Raw genomic sequence first — 19,964 nt, forward strand, 5'->3', positions numbered from 1 at the left:
GCATCTCACAAACTTATATAATGATGGAACTCCTTTTATTGGGACACTGATTAACATTAGTTAGGTCACAGATCACCGTATGAGAAACTATTCTACAATAGACGTTTTTACTCTTTCTGCAAAAAAATTATCACAAGCAAAATGCTTCAACAGATTTAGTAGCAAATAATATTTCTGAATCTTGAATAACAAGGAATCTTCCAATAAATATTTCAGAATATTTCCCCACTCAGCAAAATTATTATTTTTTTACTGATACCAACTGAAAAGAGTTGGAAGAGAGCAGGAAAGAGTAAACAAAATATTCACTGTGCTAAATTTGGTTATAACTTGATATTACTTTAAAAAAATCTTTCCCATTCCTTTTCCTTCTAATAAGCCATTAATCCAATTAAGGAACAACAATTCTAAAATAACCCACTGGTTGGCTGCAATAAAAAAATTATGGCAGGAGATATTAGCAATCTCCAAAAGCAAACAGCATGTTTTCTCAGAATATGGTAGAAAGGCCCAATGTCAAGCTTTAGTGATATAGCATGGAATGTTGAGAAAAAATGTTTGAGATATTTTAATATGGGTTAAAAGCACCAGATTCTAAAACCAAACCTTCTGAATCAGAATTCCAGTTTTACTACTTACTAGCCATGTAACACTGGGCAAGTAACTTAACCCATCTGTGTCTCAATTTTCTCTGGGAATAATATGTACTTATGACACATGTATCTACATAAAATAATTATATTTACCTGTGAGGAATATATATAGATTTAGCCACATACATATAGGTAGATATATCTTAGAATAAAATTTCAGTAAGTTTTAGGTTGCATTACTGAGTGCTTTAACATGAAGAGACTTTTAGGTTTCTAACCACCAAGGTGAGTACTTTTTAAGTTCAGTGATACCTTCTGACTCACTGGATGAGGACTAGGAACTGGTCTTGGAGAAAGATCTTCATCTTCAACACCAGAGTCGTGATCATTTATTGGCATTTTCCCTGGAGATAACTTTTGGGCAGACCTAAAGAGTAGAGGGGAAATAAGAAAAAGTCTTCAGTAATCTAGTGTTTGTTCTTTCTTTTTGAAGTTGAAGAAAGTGCTTTCATAACCCACAGTCATATCTGGATCATTTAACTTAGTGTCTGACAACCACAGATTATTTTATTTTTCAGGCCTATGTTAGTTGCCCGGGACAGCTGGCCCAATCGGACTCATGCTTAATAAAATATCCCTTTGCCTGAATATGGCATATTTACTAGTAACCTAGTTATTCTTAATGTTACAAGAAATCAACAGTTACTGAGCATCTTTTGTTTAACCACTTGGAGGAATGTAGAAATAAATAAAGCATAGCACCTGCCATCAAAAACTTTATAATCTGGTGATAAATATGTATTCACTGTCTTAAACACACGCAAGAATGACATGGAGAATACAGAATGATATGCCATACACCTCAGTGCAGCATGGATATGACACAGAGAGCCAGTGACCTGAACAGGGTAAAGAGATAGATCGCATTGCAGCAGGAACCTACTGTCAAAGACCAAGATGCAAATTAAAACACCTCAGCAGACAGCATGGATGGATGATATACTGACGGACCCCCAAAGTCACAAACTGTTATTTAATTAATATTCCCCAAGTGTATTTGCTTTAAAAGTTTTAAAACAAACTATTTCTTTTTCAGTAGAGAAATTATTTTTGTATAGTAGTTTATCTGATAGGCCCAAGTTTTAAAACTACAAGGAAAGGAAGAAACAAGCAAAAGGCAAACTAACCAAAAACAGGATGCTTCTTCCTAAGCAAGATAACTGCTTGACAAATACTTTTTCCCTTTATGTAAAAAATCAACTCAAATAAGAACCATATTAGAGCTGCCACTTCATTAAAATTATCATCCAACTACTGAGTATGAAGGAATGCATTTAAAGCAAAAACATATATGATACATAAGATAGACAAACAGTTTCATCAGAAATAATTGGGGAGTTAATTACTCATTAAAAACTAATGAAAATAACTTCAAAGTACAAAGATAATAAAAGTGTATCATTTACCTCTTAACTGAAAGATTCTTACAAACTTTGTTGAAAAACTCTGTTTCTGCATTTTGGCTTTTAGCACTCAGTTCAAAATGTATTGGATTCTTGTCAGAAGGTTCAACATTCTGAAATAAAGTAGGTCATATTTTGAGATGTGTAATTTGACATGTATAACACCAGAGAATTCTATTTACTAGGTGTACCAATTAATAATGGCAGATTTCGTAATCAAAGAAAACACGATAATTTCAAGAGAAACATCAAAAGTGCTTTATTCAAAGTAATGTCCATCGCTAGCTACACATTTCCCCCATCTTTCAGGTAATTTGTGGATACTACCCCAATAGAACTTTTCTTGTTTTGAGGCAAACCATTCAGAGACCCAATTTTCCACTTCTTCGTATGTTTTGAAGTGCTGCTCAGAAAGTGCGTGTGCCATCTATCAAAACAAGTGGTAATCTGAAGGAGCAAGGTCTGGTGAATACAGCGGGTGGGTTAATACTTCCCAGGCAAGATCTTTTAACATGTCTTTAACTGGTTTTGAAGTGTGTGATGGTGCGTTATCATGAAGCAAAATTACTTTGCCATGTCTTCTGGCCCATTCTGGTTGTTTTACGATCAAAGTGTGGTTCAAATTGATTATTTTTTGTCAGTAGCGATAAGTATTAATGGTTTTACCTGGTTTTAGAAGCTCATAATACACCACACCTTCCTGATTCCACCAAACGCAGAGCATTGTCTTCTTTCTGAATCGATTTGGCCTTGTAGTCGATTTTGATGGTTGACCTGGATCAACCCATGATTTTGTGCATTTGGGATTCTCAAAATAAATCCATTTTCATCGCCAGTCACAATTTGATACAAAAAAGACTTTCTTTCATGCCGCTGAAGCAACATTTTACTCATGACTTTTTGGTTTTCCATTTGTCTTTTGTTCAGTTGAAGTGGCACTCATTTTCCTTCCTTTAAAATCTTCCCCATTGCTTGTAAACGATCAGAAATTGTTTGCTGAGCAATGTTTAATCTTTCTGCAAGTTGTTTTTGACACACATCTTCATCAATAATGCTTGTAATTGTTGGTCTTTAAACTTTTTCGGTTGACCTGATGTTCTTTGTCTTTCACATTGAAATCATCACTTTTAAAGCATTTAAACCAGCTTTCACAAGTATCTTGAGGTGGAAGCATGTTCACCATAACTTCCCGAAATATATAATAACTTTTTCTTCAAAATAATGAATTATAACTTCCTGCAAATGCTTCTTTTTTGGCACAAAATTCGACATTTCTAAGTGTAAAAATATCTATGATGTTAACACCTTCAGCAAATTTGACATATTAAGTTTTGAAGCTTGCTGTCAATACAACAAAACAGCATATATATCAAATTGCATATATATCAACATATGTGTAACTCCATCTATTGAAAAAAATCTGCATTATTAACTGGTACACCTAGTAGATGAAAAGTAGCTCTGAATCACTGGGGGGAGAAAGATTTCTGATTTCTATAACTGTAACCTTTTATTTAAAAAAAGCATTTTATTGAGATACTAGAGGCCCAGTGCATGAAATTCATGAATGGGTGCAGTCCCTAGGCCTGGCTGGTGATCCAAGTGCAAGAGTCTGGCATGGAAGGGCAGGTCCCAGCTGACCTCTGGGCCCTGAGTAGCACCTGGGTCCCCAGGCCCCTGTGTGCCCCCCCTCCGCCTGAGTCACAGCACCTGAGTTCCCACGCGAAGATGCGGTGAGCGGAGATGCGGTGAGCGCAACCGCATGTAGCGGGCTGGGGCGCAGCATGGGCCTCTGGGCCGCCCAGTTACACCGCCAAGCAGGCAGCACGCTCTCTCTCGGCCAGCCTCGCAGACCAGCTCCTGCACGAACCCACGGGGTGCTGGGGTCCAGCCCCAGTGGTCCAGGGGTTCCCAAAGGTGTGGACGGAGTCGGCGAAGAATGTTTTACACGGAGACAGCGTTCAGAACTCTCTAGCTCTCTTTAGTCTCCGTGGATCTTCCCTGTGCCTGGCTGAGGCCACAGAGAGAGATCCTGAGGCAAGCTGAGCCTTTATTTTTATAGTCAGAGGTAAACAAGGTAGTGGTTTCTATAGTTACACAGTTCTTGTGAGTTTCACTTGTTTTGACCATAGTTACACTTCCTGCACTTCCCTCAGCCCATTAGCTTCCCAGATAAGATCTAGAGAGCCTCATAAGATCAAGCCTAATTATGCTAAGAGGACTGTGCCCTCTAAGCTGGGAATTGTTTGTGACTTTGCCCACAGGTCAGTCCGAGGCTTAACCCTATATCAGCTCCCCACAACGGGGAGCCTGGCTCACCCAGAAGAGGCCATGCGGGTGCAGGGCGGGCTCCTTGAGGGCGCCCAGCACCTGAGCACGGGGCATTCCCCAGCACATGAGCCCTGGCGTCCTGGGGGAGGGTAGCAGGGGGAGTGAAAGCGAGCTTGGAGGACACCCAGCACCTCCGTCCCTGTCACTGTCACCACCCCGCCCCCAGGTAACCGGCGAGAGGTCACAGGGCATCACCAATGCCCGCCATGTTCCGCGCCATCCCCTGGTGGTCAGCCCACATCATAGCTAGCAGTCAAACTCCTGGTCTGAGGGGACAATTTGCATATTAGGCTTTTATTATATAGGATAATTGACATATAACATTAGTTTCAGGGTACAACATAGACTCGATATTTGTATATATTATGAAATGCTCACTACAGCATTATCATATAGATAATAGGTGTTAAGTACAATTTTTGTTTTCTTTTTTCTTTTTTTTTTTTAAATATATTCTATTGATTCCTTACAGAGAGGAAGGGAGAGAGATAGAGAGCCAGAAACATCGATGAGAGAGAAACATCGATCAGCCGCCTCCTGCACATCTCCCACTGGGGATATGCCCGCAACCCAGGCACATGCCCCCGACCGGAATCGAACCCGGGACCCCTGAGTCCGCAGGCCGACGCTCTATCCACTGAGCCAAGCCGGTTTCAGTACAATTTTTGTTTTCTTATGAGAACATTTAAGATCTACTCTCTTAGCAACTTTCAAATATAACTGACTCTTAAACAAAATAGGGGCTAGGGGTGCCAACATCCTGAGCAGGAAAATACACATATAACAATAGTTGGACCTCTGGCATACCCAGATTCCCAACCTCAGAGTTGACCCTTGAACAGTGTGGGTTTGAACTGCACTGGTCAACTGAAAATAAATGAATAAGTAAATAGATAGATAGATAGATAGATAGATAGACAGATAGATAGTATACAATATAGTAATTATAATCATCAGGCTGTACATTACATCTCTAGAACCTACTTATTTTATAGCTGGAAGTTTGTACCTTTATAGTACCTTCACCCATTTCTCTCACCTTCCTAACTCCACCTCTGGCAACCACCAATCTGTTCTCTGTAGTTACGTTTTATTTTTTTAGATTCCACATATAAATGAGATCATATGCTATTTGTCTTTCTCTGTCTATTTCTTAGCATATGCCTTCATGCTAAGTGACAAGTGGCAAAATTTTCTTGTTTTTAATGTCTGAATAATATTCCATTATATATAAGTACCATGTTTTCTTTATTCATCCACCTATTGATGGACACTTAGGGTTGCTTCCATGCCTCAGCTATTGTAAATAATGCTGCAGTGAACATGGGGGTGCAGTTATCTTTTTGAATTAGTGTTTTCATTTCCTCCAGATAAATACCCAGCAGTGAAACTGCTGGATCGCATAGTAGTTCTGTTTTTATGTAACTACCTCTTTTATACTGTCCATGTCCCTGCTACAAAAGTAAAGTATTAATCACCTGTATTATATAACTCGCTCAATAAACAGGGATTCAGTTAAAAGGGTAACTTTAAACTGATACAACCTAAAGAATAAAATGAGTAAATGATGTTTCTAAAATAGAAATAAATTAGATTTTGTTTAAGATGATTATATTTACAATTAAAATGCAAAAACTTAACTCATAAACTGATACAACCTATAAATAAAATGAAATCAGGCACAAAATAAGATCTGAGTGAAAACACATGGTCATTTAGTTACTCAATATTTTTTGTAATAAAATGCAGAATTTTTTTATTATTGATCTGAGATCTAGAACTAATCATTTTACTGAAAAGTGGTTTTTGAATGTTTTTACAAAATGACACGTATTTTTACGTACTTATTAGATACAGCAACAATATATTCTGATTTCTGGGATTAATATACTAGTGTGATTAACACTGACTTTTAAGTGTGAGAAACCATCAGTTACACCCCTATATTTTAAAAGTAATAATTAGGACAAAGAAAACACTAAAATTACAAATTAACTCTCCATATCATAAAATGATACAACATATAAATTATTGATATCGTGTTCAAAGGTTTTAGGGAGAAAAAAAGGCAAGCTATTCTGTGGATAGCTTTGACCCCGTATTATAATTTAGTTCTGGAAATATGACCTAAAGTTAATGAAGCAAAATTAACCATAAATGAATAAAGTAATATTTAGTAAGATTGATTATAAATACACAAAGCCTAATAGTTACTTTGGATATTGGGCTTAAACTGACAACATGCAACTCTAAACAATCATTAATCAAATCAAATCACTTACTTTAAAAAGATGTAATGTTTCCTTGCTGGTTAGTAGCTGGAATTGAAGGTCAGGTAACCTACCATCGCAAGGGAGGCATTCATAAAACTCAGGATCCTTATGTGTCACAGAATATAGAACTATAATAAAATTTCCAGATTCTGAAAAAACCCTGGATGAAAAAATGTCATTTAATTAAAATTTACTGAGGATAACAAGAGTATACTCAAAGAACTCTATATGAATCTCTCAATCTAGTTAATAGACTGACTAAAATTTTTGGGAGAAAACTGGGGAGCAAATTCATGTTTACTTTTTAATGCTATTAATTTATAATTTCATTGATTTTTTTCTAAGAGAGAGGAGGGTGAGAGAGGGAGGGGTAGAGGGGAGGGTGAGAGAGAATAAGAGAGAGAGGGAATAGGAGAGGGAGAAAGAAAAAGAGAGGGAGAGAGAGAGAAACACTGATTTGTCATCTCACTTATTTATGCATTTATTGGTTGATTCTTGCATGTGCCCTGACCAGGGATCAAACCTGAAACCTTGGCATATTGGGACAATGCTCTAACCAGTGGAGCTACCTGGCCAGGGCAATTTTTAATTTTTAAATACATTTTATTATGAAAAAAAATGTCTTGTAAAAACTTCAAACAAGACAAGAATATAAAATAGAAAATGAAAACTACCCCACTCCAGTCTCCAGTTTAGTATATATCCTTCCAGATTTTCTCCTAGGCATACAAGGACATTTTATACAATTTAACAAAAACGAGTCCATACGATACACATGACTTGCAACTGCTATTTCTTATTTAACTATCCTGGATTTCTTTCCATGTCACTATTCAATATTATGCCTCAGACATCCTTATTCTTTTTTTAGCAACTACCAGTATTATGATTTTAGATATGCCATTATTGATTTTCCTAGACTTTACTTACAATGTTTCACTATTATAAACACATATAAAGTGAACATTTACTTTTTTACTACATAACAAAAAGTCATCAAGAGTCTTTAAAATATATACTAAAACCAACTATTTAATAATACCTTCAGTAGTTGTTCCTACTTTATAAAATGTTAAAAGAAGAAATAGTTTGGGGGTATATTACACGACAAACAAAACAAAGCAGCGAAGGCTGGAGAGGCAGAATGCTTATTCTGCCCAACTTCTTTCTCTGGGGTTAGCCAAGATCACTGATCAGAATGCTCTAAAGCACCTAAGCTACGCTAAGCAGTGCTGACTCCTCTCTGGTTCAAACCTTCCTTGAAAGGGTTAGCAGTAATTAAAGAATTCAAGTATTAAAGAAATTCCTTAATGCTTCAGACTGAACACATACTGAGCTTCAAAATTAATTTTACTGAGCATTTACTGTCAGTAAGAACTTAAAGCAAGCCCAGTCATTGACAAATAACTGTAAAAATACACTAAAATGAACATTTTTTTTATTGCAAATAAAACTATCTTGTAAAGTTAAAAATAAAAGGTAAAAAGTAGAACTTTAAAAGCATCTGAAGAAAGCACAAGAGATTTTTTTCACTTTAATAAATACTCCTGGAGTGGGCAAATCTTTTCTAAGTAAGATAGAAAAAAAAATTATAAATATGACTTTTTTTAAAAAAAGTCTGTTTAGAAAAAACATCATTAACCAAAGTTAAGTCAAATGACAAGCAGGAGGGAAAAAAGTTTTGCCATATAAACATAAATATTATTTCTCTACATATTTTACATATATAGGGTGTCCCAAAAAATGTATATCAACTTTAATAGCCATTAGCTAAATTATGAAAATGAAATGTATTTTAATAAACACTGCCTTTATAATTATTCAAAGTGTGTGTATCCATACATGGCAGTCTTTTTGAACGGCAATTTAGCATTGTATACCAAAATTTAAAATTACACTCTTTGACCAGAAAGAACACTTTTAGGAATGTATTCTACAAATACATATATACATACATACATGTACACACACACAGTCAAGCACTGCTTAATGATAGGGACACATGCTAAGAAATGCATTGTTAGGCTATTTCACTGTTGTGTGAACATCACTGAGTGTACTTACACAGACCTAGATGGTATAACCTACTACACACCTGGGCTATATGATATACCATAGTCTATGTGTGGTTTGTTGTTGACCAAAATGTTGTTATGTGGAACATGACTAAATAGAGTGAGAAAAAGGTAGTGAGCTTTTTCAAAGCAATGTGAAAAGATTCACAATCCAAGAGAACAATGGCAGGAGACATGAATAACAAGTTCCCAGAAGGTGGTTATAAAACATTGGAAAGACCATTACCATTACCTCTCTGAAGTCTTGTTACCACCTCCCCTTTCCCTCACTCCTCTCCAGCCACACTGGCTTCCTTGCTGTTCCTTTAAGATGCAAGGTGAGGCCTGGCCAGGTCTCAATTGGCTGGAACATCGACCTGTACACCAAAAGGTTGCGGGTTCAATTCTCAGTCAGGGCACATACCTAGGTTGTGGGTTCGATCCCCTGTTGGGGAGGCAACTGATGGATGTTTCTATCTCACATCAGTTTCTCTCCCCCCCCCTCCAACTTCCTCTCTCTCTAAAATCAATAAAAACATATCCTCAGGTAAAGATTTAAAAAAAAATAAGATACAAGGTGAGGTTCCACCATGGTCTTTGGACTTAATGTATCCCCTGCCTCGGACTGCCCCAGGCGGCCAAATGGCTTACTCCCTCACCTCAAGTCTTTGCCTGCCTTCTACCCTATATAAAATTGTTACTCTTTACCTACCACTACCAACCAGATACACAACATCCTCCTCGCCAGCTTATTTTTCTCCACAACTCATCACCTTGTTAAATATTGTTTATTTTACTTATATGTTCTATTTACTGTCTATATCTACAGGGTCTTCATTTTGCTTCCTGCCTCATTCCCAATATCATGAACAGTACTGGGTCCATAGTAGGTGCTCACTAAGTATTTGTTCCACAGTGTTAGTGAGGGGATGGAGAAAACATGCACCCTCAAACACTGTTGGAAGAATTATAAATTAGCAGTCTTCTGTTTTATTTTACTTATTTTTTTAAATATTTTTTTTATTGATTTCAGAGAGGAAGGGAGAGAGATAGAAACATCAATGATGAGAGAGAATCACCGATTGGCTGCCCCCTGCACGCCCCCTACTGGGGGGCATCGAGCCCGCAACCCAGGCATGTGCCCTTGGCCGGAATCGAATCTGGGACCCTTTAGTCCACAGGCCAACACTCTATCCACTGAGCCAAACCGGCTAGGGCAGTCTTCTTTTTTAAAGTTTCTTTATTATACTTGATTTCAAAGAGGAAGGAAGAGGGAGAGGTAGAAACAAGAGAATCACTGAGCGGCTGCCTCCTGCACAACCCACACTGGGGATTGAGCCTGCAACCCAGGCATGTGCCCTGATCAGCAATCAAATCTCCTGGTTCATAGGTTGACTCTCAACCACTGAGCCAAGCTGGCGGGACAATAAATTGGCAGTCTTTCTGAAGGGCAAATTAGCATTGTCTACCAAAATTTAAAATTATACTCTTTGACCAAAAAGACCACTTTTAGGAATTTATTCTACAAATATTCCAAGATATGCACACAAAGATAAATGCAAAAAGGACAAGTTTTTAAAATGTGGTATATATTATTTACTATTCAGTTTTAAAATGTGTTAAATCTGTACATGCTAAGATGTAATGATCTACAAAGAATGATATAGAAAAAAAAGCAATATACAGAAAAAAATGGTATGCACCCATTTGTGACTTAATTTTTATAGGCCAGCGTGTGCACTGCATGTTGCAGGAAGGAATCACAAAATACTATTTAATAGTGATTGTCTCTGGGGATAGGGTCTGGTGGAATGTAGTAGAAGATATTTTTATTGTGTATCTTAATTTATGTCTGTCTGATTTATTACTATATATTTGAATAAAGTTTTTTTCCAAAGTGTATCATAGCCACCCAAGGTAGACAGAAACACACCGTGGAATTTTCATTTAATAGAAGAAGGCGAGAGGCAAAGATGGTATCCTCAGGTGAGAATTTAAAAAATTTTGTACAAAGTAACAAAATTAAATGAGGAGGTGAGGTTAGAAATAGTGTCCCTATTAATTTCAATGCCTGTACTTTAGTTCCAGGAAGAAAATCAAACATTTCCTCTCAAATATTTCTTAGAGTGCTAGTAGTATCACTGTGTAACTTAATAAAACACTTGTAACAAATTCAAATTCATTTCAGCCATTTCACTGAAAATAAATCTCTTTATTTATAAAATAGAAAGCTAGAATAGATGATGTCTAGGGTTTCCCTCCACTCCTAAAAAGTGTATCTTTTGTGTTACAGTTCTAAGGTTAGGCAAGTAAATTCCTTCATATTTCCAAATATAGTGCGACCTCACCTTTGGTATTATTCCTATTTAATATAAGGTTTGTTTTTCTAATGTGCTTGTTCTTCTAGTTTATAAGTATTATAAAAGGTTAGGCTTCGCATGAATTTTAAGATCAATAAAATATGAATGGAGGAAAAGATCAAAATAAAATACCACAATATCACTTGCCTTTCTTGAATAGAGGAATTGAACATGTATCGCAAGCAGCAAGCCCACACCTGAGGACTATAGATATGCATAATGCCAGAGAGCCATCTAAAAAAAAAAATAGAAATAAAAAACTGTAGTCATTTACAAATTGATACTTAATATACTTTAGATTATCTTGTTAGGGTAATATGACAGAGATTCTTGGCATTCACCAGCAATACGTTAAAGACTCATAAATAAGAAATCTATGACCCCTAGGCCCATGATAATAATTAAGAGAGAAGCCATAGGTACCAAATATATAAATAGAGAGCTTCTTTTCTCTCAGTCCTTTTCCCCCTGAAGATGAAAGGGAAAATGGTGGGAGAGAAAATGTTTAACAAGCCCCAAAATAATAGTTCCTGAGAGGATTAAATACTGTAACATACAATAGGTAGCCTGAAACATAAAAGGCTTCTTAATAAATATCCATTTAGTGAGAAAGAAAAGTTCCCATATGATTTCACTCATATGTAGAATTCTAATGAACCAAAATCCCCTACCACCAAGAAAAACAGCCTAATATATAGGAAAACCAGCCTGACAGTTTGTCAGAGGGGAAGAGGGGGTTGCCAGACTGGTGAAAAAGGTGAAGGGATTAAACTTATGAAACCCCCCCCAGTCTCTGGCCCATGGGTCCCCCCCCTCCCTGCAACTTAAACAGCGCAGAATTTTTTTAAGCCGAGTACTGGGCCTCAACCTCCGGAAATTCTGTTTCTTTGTTACTAATGTTGTGGCCCCACCCCATAACAAAGAAACAGAATTTCCGGAGGATGAGGCCCAGAAATCAGGATTTTAAAAAGATTCCCAGGTGATTCTAATGTGCAGCCAAGGTTGAGAACCACTGTCTTAGATAAAAGTATGATGATTACCAGAGGGAAAGGGGGAATGAGGGAGGTATAAGAGGGCACAGGGAACAAATGGTGATGGAAGGAGACTTGACACAATATACAGATGATGTATAATAGAATTGTATACCTGCAGCCTACATAATCGTATTAACCAATGCCACCCCAATAAATTCAATTAAAAAATATTCACTTAGCATCAAAGGCCCATAGCCAATAGCAGAAGTAAAGCAAACAGAATTAAGTAGATTTCATGACCCACAGGACATTTGTGTATTCTCGTTTTTAAATTTTGCACATACTATTTTCTCACATGGGTTCCCTCCTCACCAATCCTCCCTTCTATGATCCAAACACTTAAAGGTCCAGCTCAAGAGTACTTTCTCTAAGAAAATGTCCACATCATCCCTCTTACAAGTACTAATAATGCTCACTATTGATATGTTGCTCATTTCATAGCAAATCATATACTTCCTTATTATTTCTCTCTATGCATGAATATTTGAATATTTTACCACCTTGCCTTGATTATAAATCTCTTGAGGAGCTTTAAATCTTAATACAGCACCAAACATAATACTATACATATGATAAGCACCCAATAAATATGGAATATAAATTTCTGACTGAATAATTTGTTTAAATGTCATTAATCACTAACTCAAAAGAGAAAACCATTAACATTTTAGGGGAAGTTCTAAAAAATTGCCCAACAATGAATTTAAAGTGTTATTCTAGCCCTGTGTTCTTCAACGTGCCTTAAGGACAACGAGTAGTGAAGTTAAAGAAACCGTGCTCGCCGAAACCGGTTTGGCTCAGTGGATAGAGCGTCGGCCTGCGGACTGAAAGGTCCCAGGTTCGATTCCGGTCAAAGGGCATGTACCTGGGTTGCGGGCACATCCCCAGTAGAGAGTGTGCAGGAGGCAGCTGATCGATGTCTCTCTTCCATCGATGTTTCTAACTATCTATCTCTCTCCCTTCCTCTCTGTAAAAAATCAATAAAATATATTTAAAAAAAAAAAAAAAAAGAAACCGTGCTCCAATGCTTTGACTTCAATCAGAAGAGCCCTACTTTTACGTTTTTATACATTGAAAGTTCTTCCTAAGATTGGACAAAAACCTTGTTTTAACTTGATTCTGCTATTAAAATAAGAAAAGCTTCGCCGGTACCGGTTTGGCTCAGTGGAATGGAGCGCCGGCCTGCGGGACCTGAAAAGGTCCCAAGTTCGATTCCGGTCAAGGGCATGTACCTGGGTTGCGGGCACATCCCCAGTGGGAGATGTGCAGGAGGCAGCTGATCGATGTTTCTCTCTCATCGATGTTTCTGGCTCTCTATCTCTCTCTCCCTTCCTCTCTGTAAAAAATCAATAAAATATATTTAAAAAAAAATAAAATAAAATAAGAAAGCTTAAGAATCATTGGCTGTTGTGGCTTTATAAGGTAATCTAACTATTAATTACATATTCATAGTATGTTTATCATACACATTTGAACACATATGTGACTGAAAAGGTTTCATAAATAATGCAACACTTACATTCCCACTAATGGTAGAGAATAAACCTTGGGATCAGATTCCAGCAAAAGTAACAATTTGCGTGTTTCATCCATGGTAAGATATCTAAACAGAAAACATTCATGTAAAAACAATTTTAAGTATGTACTTTTTACCTTTAAAAGAGATCATCTGAGTGCTGAAGCACATTTTAGGCAGGGGAGATAATTCAAATGAATAATTTCTTTCACACACATGTACACAAAGAAAACAGTTCAAAGTATAAAAATGTACTCCAGTAAGAAGAGATTAAAGATATTCAATATCTGCCCTAACCGGTTTGGCTCAGTGGATAGAGCATCGGCCTGCGGACTCAAGGGTCCCAGGTTCGATTCTGGTCGAGGGCATGTACCTTAATTGCAGGCACATCCCCAGTAGGGAGTGTGCAGGAGGCAGCTGGTCGATGTTTCTCTCTCATCGATGTTTCTAACTCTCTATCCCTCTCCTTTCCTCTCTGTAAAAAATCAATAAAATATATTTAAAAAAAAAAAAAGATATTCAATATCTTAAAATTCAATCTATTAAAATGGTCATTGAAAATTACACACCCTTTAAAAAGGTTTTGCTCTAAAAGTGTCAACTTATTTTAATAAAAAGTATTAAAATCAAGGCTAACAATTTTAGAACCATATAGGCTTCCCAGGGAGAAGTGAATTTTCTTTTACTGTAAGTGTTCAAACATCCAGGTGACTTGATAAGACTGCAACAGATGTAACTTCTCACTGAAGGAAGTTGAATTAGGTGAGATATAGTCAACCTTCATGTACTATAGTCCTCCAACCACTATCACAGAACTTTGGAACTATCATGATAGAACTCAAAAGTTCACTAGTCTCTAAAAGGATATTATAATATATTTATACTTTGTTATTATGTTTATTATTTACAGTAAGTTTTAAGGATATGAATAACTACAGTAGAATTGTGGCGAGTGAATTTTATTGGTATGGCATTAAAATACAAAAATTAAAACAATGCTATTTGTGATATTAAGTCTCAATAGTCTACTGAGGATATAGTTAATTGCTATAATAACCCTAAAACACAAAGATAACGAATTTATCAGCCCATGTGACAAGATGATTAAGCCTGAGTTGTCAGGGGATTTATCGGTGACACACTTACACATATTTTGTAAGCTCTTCTGCCTTGCTTACCTGATAAATTCCTACTCTCTAAAAGAACCAGCTCAGGTTTTCCATGATTTTCTCAGGCAGTTCACACATACCTTCCTGCTTCCCCCACACTGTACATAAACCCCTATTATCTTTACCCACATCATGTTTACACATTAATATACTTAATGGACAATAAGTATGCCTTTTAAAAATCCATTTAATTCCAGTGTCTAACATAATATCTATTCCATAATGGATCCTAATAAATTAGGGTAAACAAATGAATGTGGTCAAGGAAAAGGGCAAATGTCATAAACTTAATACATAATTATAGAAAATAAGAGGCAAGGAGAATGGAAAATTAGAATATTGAACATCATGAGTTACTGGTAGCATGCCAAGGGGTCACAGAAGGATTATTTAGAGAAAGGTAATTCACTAGTAGGTGGGCATGGGTACTAAGGATAACAAATTAATATTTTTGTTAATTAACACAAATTCCCATGTCCCAACTTTACTACTCCAAGGAAATTACTTTTTGTTTTTGTTTTTTTATTAATCTTCTCCCAAGGATATTTTTCCATTGCTTTTCAGAAAGAGTGCAAGAGTGGAAAGGAGGGAGTGGGAGAGAGAAACATCAACATGAGGGAGATGCATACAGTGGTTGCCTCCCACACTCACCCCAAGCGGGACTGGGGATAGAAACTGCAATCCAGTGCCCTTGACTGGGAATCAAACCCGAGACCCTTTGGTCCTCGGGCCAACGCTAACCGCTGCTCAGTTGCTCACACCAGCCAGGACACTCCATGTAAATTAAACATTACACTTAATTCAGACATTTTTATCACCATCACATTTAACCATTCCATGATTCTGGAATACACCAACACTTTTTTTTTTTATGCCACTCCAACCAGAAAGGTCAGCATGTGGGACTCAAAATGGGATCTTTCTTGCTGTTCTAGGAACCCTCTGAAAAGAAAATCCTCCCTTCTCCTTATCCTCTTTTGAAGAGGCATTTTTTTTAGAGAATAAGACTTGGAGTTGAGTGTACCTTGGCAAACATTTCTGGCTCTAGAGACCTAACAGGAACTAGGGTGGAGTCTAGTGGGAAAGGAAGCCAGAAGTGAACTGCTTAGACTTTAAAGCAGAGGGTGCTTACATTGTCTAATCTAGCTCCGTAGACAATGGGTAAAGAAAGTAGATGAGGATTCAGGGAAGCAGCCCTGCTGAGGAGCAGAAAGCATGCAATTTGGCTTACATTTCCTAAGAAACTAAGAGTGCTGATAGGAAGCTGGAGAGGATACTGCTCCAGCTATGTAAGGAAACTCCACCCTCAAGTGGTTGACAATTTGGTAAGCAAAAGTACTACAAATTATTATTTATCTCCTTTCTCTATCTGCAATGCTCATTATTAATAATTAAATGATTTAATAATGAAGGAATTCTAAAGCCTCTTTTAGGCTCATAATCACTACTAAAATCAAGGAGGAAAAAAGACAAAGTAAAAAAAAGATGACCTAAAACCTAGGCAAAATACAAGGAATAAAATGGTATTATAGAGAATAATTTTCCTTGTATTTTCAAATCATAGAATACTGCCAATTTTAATATAATTTTTACCACTAATTTTTTGGATATAGTAGGCGCAACTCTTTGAAAGAAAACTATACTCAGCAAAAAATTAATAACTCCATTTTCATCTTCCCTGGTTATTTATCTAGCACTGCAGATCTCTGGCATGTAAACTGACTACACAATTATTTCATACTAGAGGCCCAGTGCACAAAGATTCATGCACTCGGAGGGGGTCCCTCAGCCTGGCCTGTGCCCTCTCGCAGTCCAGGACCCCTCAGGAGATGTCCAACTAATGGCTTAGGGATGCCTCAGAGGCGAAGGCGGAGGTGGGAGAGGCTCCTGCCACCGCTGTTGCACTGGCCAGCCATGAGCCGGCTTCTGGCTGAGCTGCATTTCCCCTGACCACCAGAGGGCAGCTCTTGCCTTGAGTGTCTGCCCCCTGGTGGTTAGTGCACATCATAGCGACTAGTTGTTCTGCTGTTAGGGTCAATTTGCATATTACCCTTTTATTATATAGGATTATATGCATATCATGAAAATATACTAATGTGATCAACATTTAAAATTTTAGATTAATAGATCTTTTACTTACCCATATTTATAGATACCTTGAACTTGAGAAATGTTCAGATTACTGCTCAAGTTTCTTGCCAGAGCTGTAGGAATAATGGAGATGGGCTTCACCGGTATACATTTAAAAGTATTTGCTAGAGTTACTGCTGCCCAGTGTAAGTCAAAATCCACATTGTCCAAACTCTCGCTGGAAGTGATATGAGCTCTTAGGGAAAGCAATTTACTACAATCCAAGGAATCTTTGCTACGTACATGGTGCTGCAGAGCCTGAGGAATCAACATTATACAATTATTTTAGAATTATACAATTAACATTTCCTCTTTTCAGAAACTTTCAATGACTCTACATGACCCATATGACAAAGTTCAAATTCATTATTAACCTGGCAGGCAAGGCTCTCTATAATCTGGCCAAACTAATATTCCAGTCTGACTGCATACAAATCCAGCAGGAATCTATACCAGTAAAATCACCCTGAGCACATACTGCACTTAGCTATCCTGGTCACACTGCTTCCTCTTCTGGAATGCTACCCATATTACCTATCTAGGATTTCTGCCCTTAGAAACCATGTTTAATTGCATTTTAGGTCAACAAATTATTACGAATACTTAGTAAATATGTATTTATTAAAATACAACATAGTTTGATTCTTGTGTTCAATTAAGAATAATCAAGTTGTCAACAAATCTCACCTTAAAAGCTGAACTGAAGTCATCTGCATTGTGAACTATTATTTCTTTTGAACAAAGTCCATTAGTTTGGACTTTGCACGGAATCACAAAGTCCCCAGGAAGAGAAGCAGTAGGGGTTCTTTCAGAGCATCCAGGTACTTCTCGACCAGGATCAAAGCGATCTACTGTCAATATCACACTTTCTTCATCTAAAGTACAAAAATAGCAATTATTATTTAGCATGCCAACTAAAAATGTGAAACCAAGCAAGCAAGCATACATTATAACAAAACACTGTATTCATACTAATGGTAACACTAAACTCTTAGCATACACATATATTTTTCCACCTGACCAGACTGTGAACTCTGTGATGAATAGTGTCAACTTTTATTCTTTTTCATCACTGGCATACAGCAGAGAACATTAGCACAAAATACATTACAATAATTGGCTAGATCAGTAAACATAAACTCTATTATAGTAATAAAAACAATTTATTAAAGTATATTACCTTCATCTACTGTGAGAGAACCAAGTAAAAAACATGGTAAGTTCTTTTTATTCTGCTTAGCATGTCGACAAGCAAGTCGGATTGTCTTCTCAGTTACCACAAGCTTTGGATTTCTGAAAAACAAGAAGTCTTTTATAAAGGCAGTGGATCTGATATCCTAAAACACCCTCCTGCCATGAAATGCTGCCTGAAATATAACTCACATCTTTAAAAATGTACAGAAAAATCATTGTCAGAAAATCCCAAGGTCGAAGGCTGCCAGGAAATCAGAACTACAACAAGCAGACACTGAGGTTATATCTGTTCTCCAGGCACTTGCTTACTTTTATGAATCAGAACAGGGGATGAGAAACTATGAGGCTAGCCTCCTTTTTTTGTAAAATTTGACTGAAATAGTCACATCCATTGTTTTCTTATTATCTAGTATGAATATAAAATATAAATAAATATTATCCAAATGGTTAAAGAAATATAAAAGGGACTAAAATATGAGCAAGGAATAAGATACTATTAAAAATACTAGCCCTGACTGGGTTTTCTCAGTGGTTAGAGCGTCGGGCTGTGGATTGTTAGGTCCAGGGTTCAATTCCGGTCTAGGGCATGTACCTTGGTTGCAGGCTCGATCCTCAGTAGGGGGCATGCAGGAGGCAGCTGATCGATGTTTCTCTCTCATCAATGTTTCTAACTCTCTATCTCTCTCCCTTCCTCTCCGTAAAAAAAAAAAAATCAATAAAAATATATTTAAAAAAATATATATATATATATATATACCCTGAACAGTCTGGCTTGGTGGATAGAGCATCAGCCTTCGGACTGAAAGGTCCCAGGTTCGATTCCGGTCAAGGGCATGTACCTTGGATGCGGCACATTCCCAGTAGGAGGTGTGCAGGAGGCAGCTGATCGATGTTTCTCTCTCATCAATGTTTCTAACTCTCTATCCCTCTCCCTTCCGCTCTGTAAAAAAAACAATAAAATGTATTTAAAAAAAAATATATATATATATATATTTTAAAAAAATACTGGCCAATTTGAAAAAAAAACACAAAAAACTTGCAGACTTAAAAACAGAATCAATTAAAAACTCAGAGTATTATATAGGGAGTCCCAAAATTCACACAAGATTTGCAATTGAATTGAATTGCAAATCTTCAGTGAATTTTGGGACACCCTATATAATCAACTGGGGATAGGTACACAAATGTTTATTATTCTATAAACTATACATATCCTATATAATAAAAGGCTAATATGCAAATTGTCCCCTTGACCAGGAGTTCAACTGGGAGATTGACCAGGGGGCGGGGCCGGACAGCCAACTGCCCATGGCCCCGCCCCCGCCATTGGCCTGATTGGGGCGGGCGGGCCAGACCCCACCGGTGCAGGAATTTGTACACTGGGCCTCTAGTATATTATAAACAGTCTTTCACATACTGGTGTATTATACTTCCATGTTTAAAAAACCTAAATGAACAGGTTAGATGGCAACTAAGCACAGCTACAAAGAAAATTAGTAGAGTTGAAGAACAAAAGGAATTACTCAAAATGTAGCACAGAAAGATAATAGGAAATATAGATAAGGAGAAATGAACAAGCCTAACAAATATTTAATTGAACTTCTCCAAGACTGTTTCTGTCAGATACCACCTTTCTCTTAAATACTCTTTGACTTGTATCTTCCATTTAGTTCCTCTATTCAGTAGATCATCAAATGCTATAAACTGTTTCTTCAAAACCACCTTGTTTCATTCTTTCCTCTTGATCTCAATACTCCTCTAAACCCTTATAAAAGCTACTATTTATTGAATACTTCCTATGTTCCAGGCACTGTGCTGACTGATTCTTTACAGAGTGACTCATTTAA

At 37.0% G+C, this 19,964-nt stretch overlaps 1 protein-coding gene across 2 annotated transcripts in view; it reads right to left on the minus strand.

Moving 5' to 3' along the window:
- STIL (STIL, centriolar assembly protein) overlaps nucleotides 1-19,964 on the minus strand; it is a 44,325-nt gene that overhangs the window by 18,356 nt on the left and 6,005 nt on the right. For both annotated transcript variants that reach the window (XM_014454553.2, XM_014454552.2), the window contains exons 4-11: nucleotides 18,104-18,216; nucleotides 17,611-17,798; nucleotides 16,934-17,181; nucleotides 13,628-13,711; nucleotides 11,222-11,308; nucleotides 6,670-6,820; nucleotides 2,060-2,169; nucleotides 906-1,020 (exon numbers count right to left, since the gene is read on the minus strand). In XM_014454553.2, the coding sequence (XP_014310039.1) occupies nucleotides 906-1,020; nucleotides 2,060-2,169; nucleotides 6,670-6,820; nucleotides 11,222-11,308; nucleotides 13,628-13,711; nucleotides 16,934-17,181; nucleotides 17,611-17,798; nucleotides 18,104-18,216 (1,096 nt within the window). The remainder of the gene's footprint in view (nucleotides 1-905; nucleotides 1,021-2,059; nucleotides 2,170-6,669; nucleotides 6,821-11,221; nucleotides 11,309-13,627; nucleotides 13,712-16,933; nucleotides 17,182-17,610; nucleotides 17,799-18,103; nucleotides 18,217-19,964) is intronic.

The sequence above is a fragment of the Myotis lucifugus genome, unplaced genomic scaffold, assembly GCF_000147115.1.
Source record: "Myotis lucifugus unplaced genomic scaffold, Myoluc2.0 scaffold_37, whole genome shotgun sequence".
Lineage (NCBI taxonomy): Eukaryota > Metazoa > Chordata > Mammalia > Chiroptera > Vespertilionidae > Myotis > Myotis lucifugus.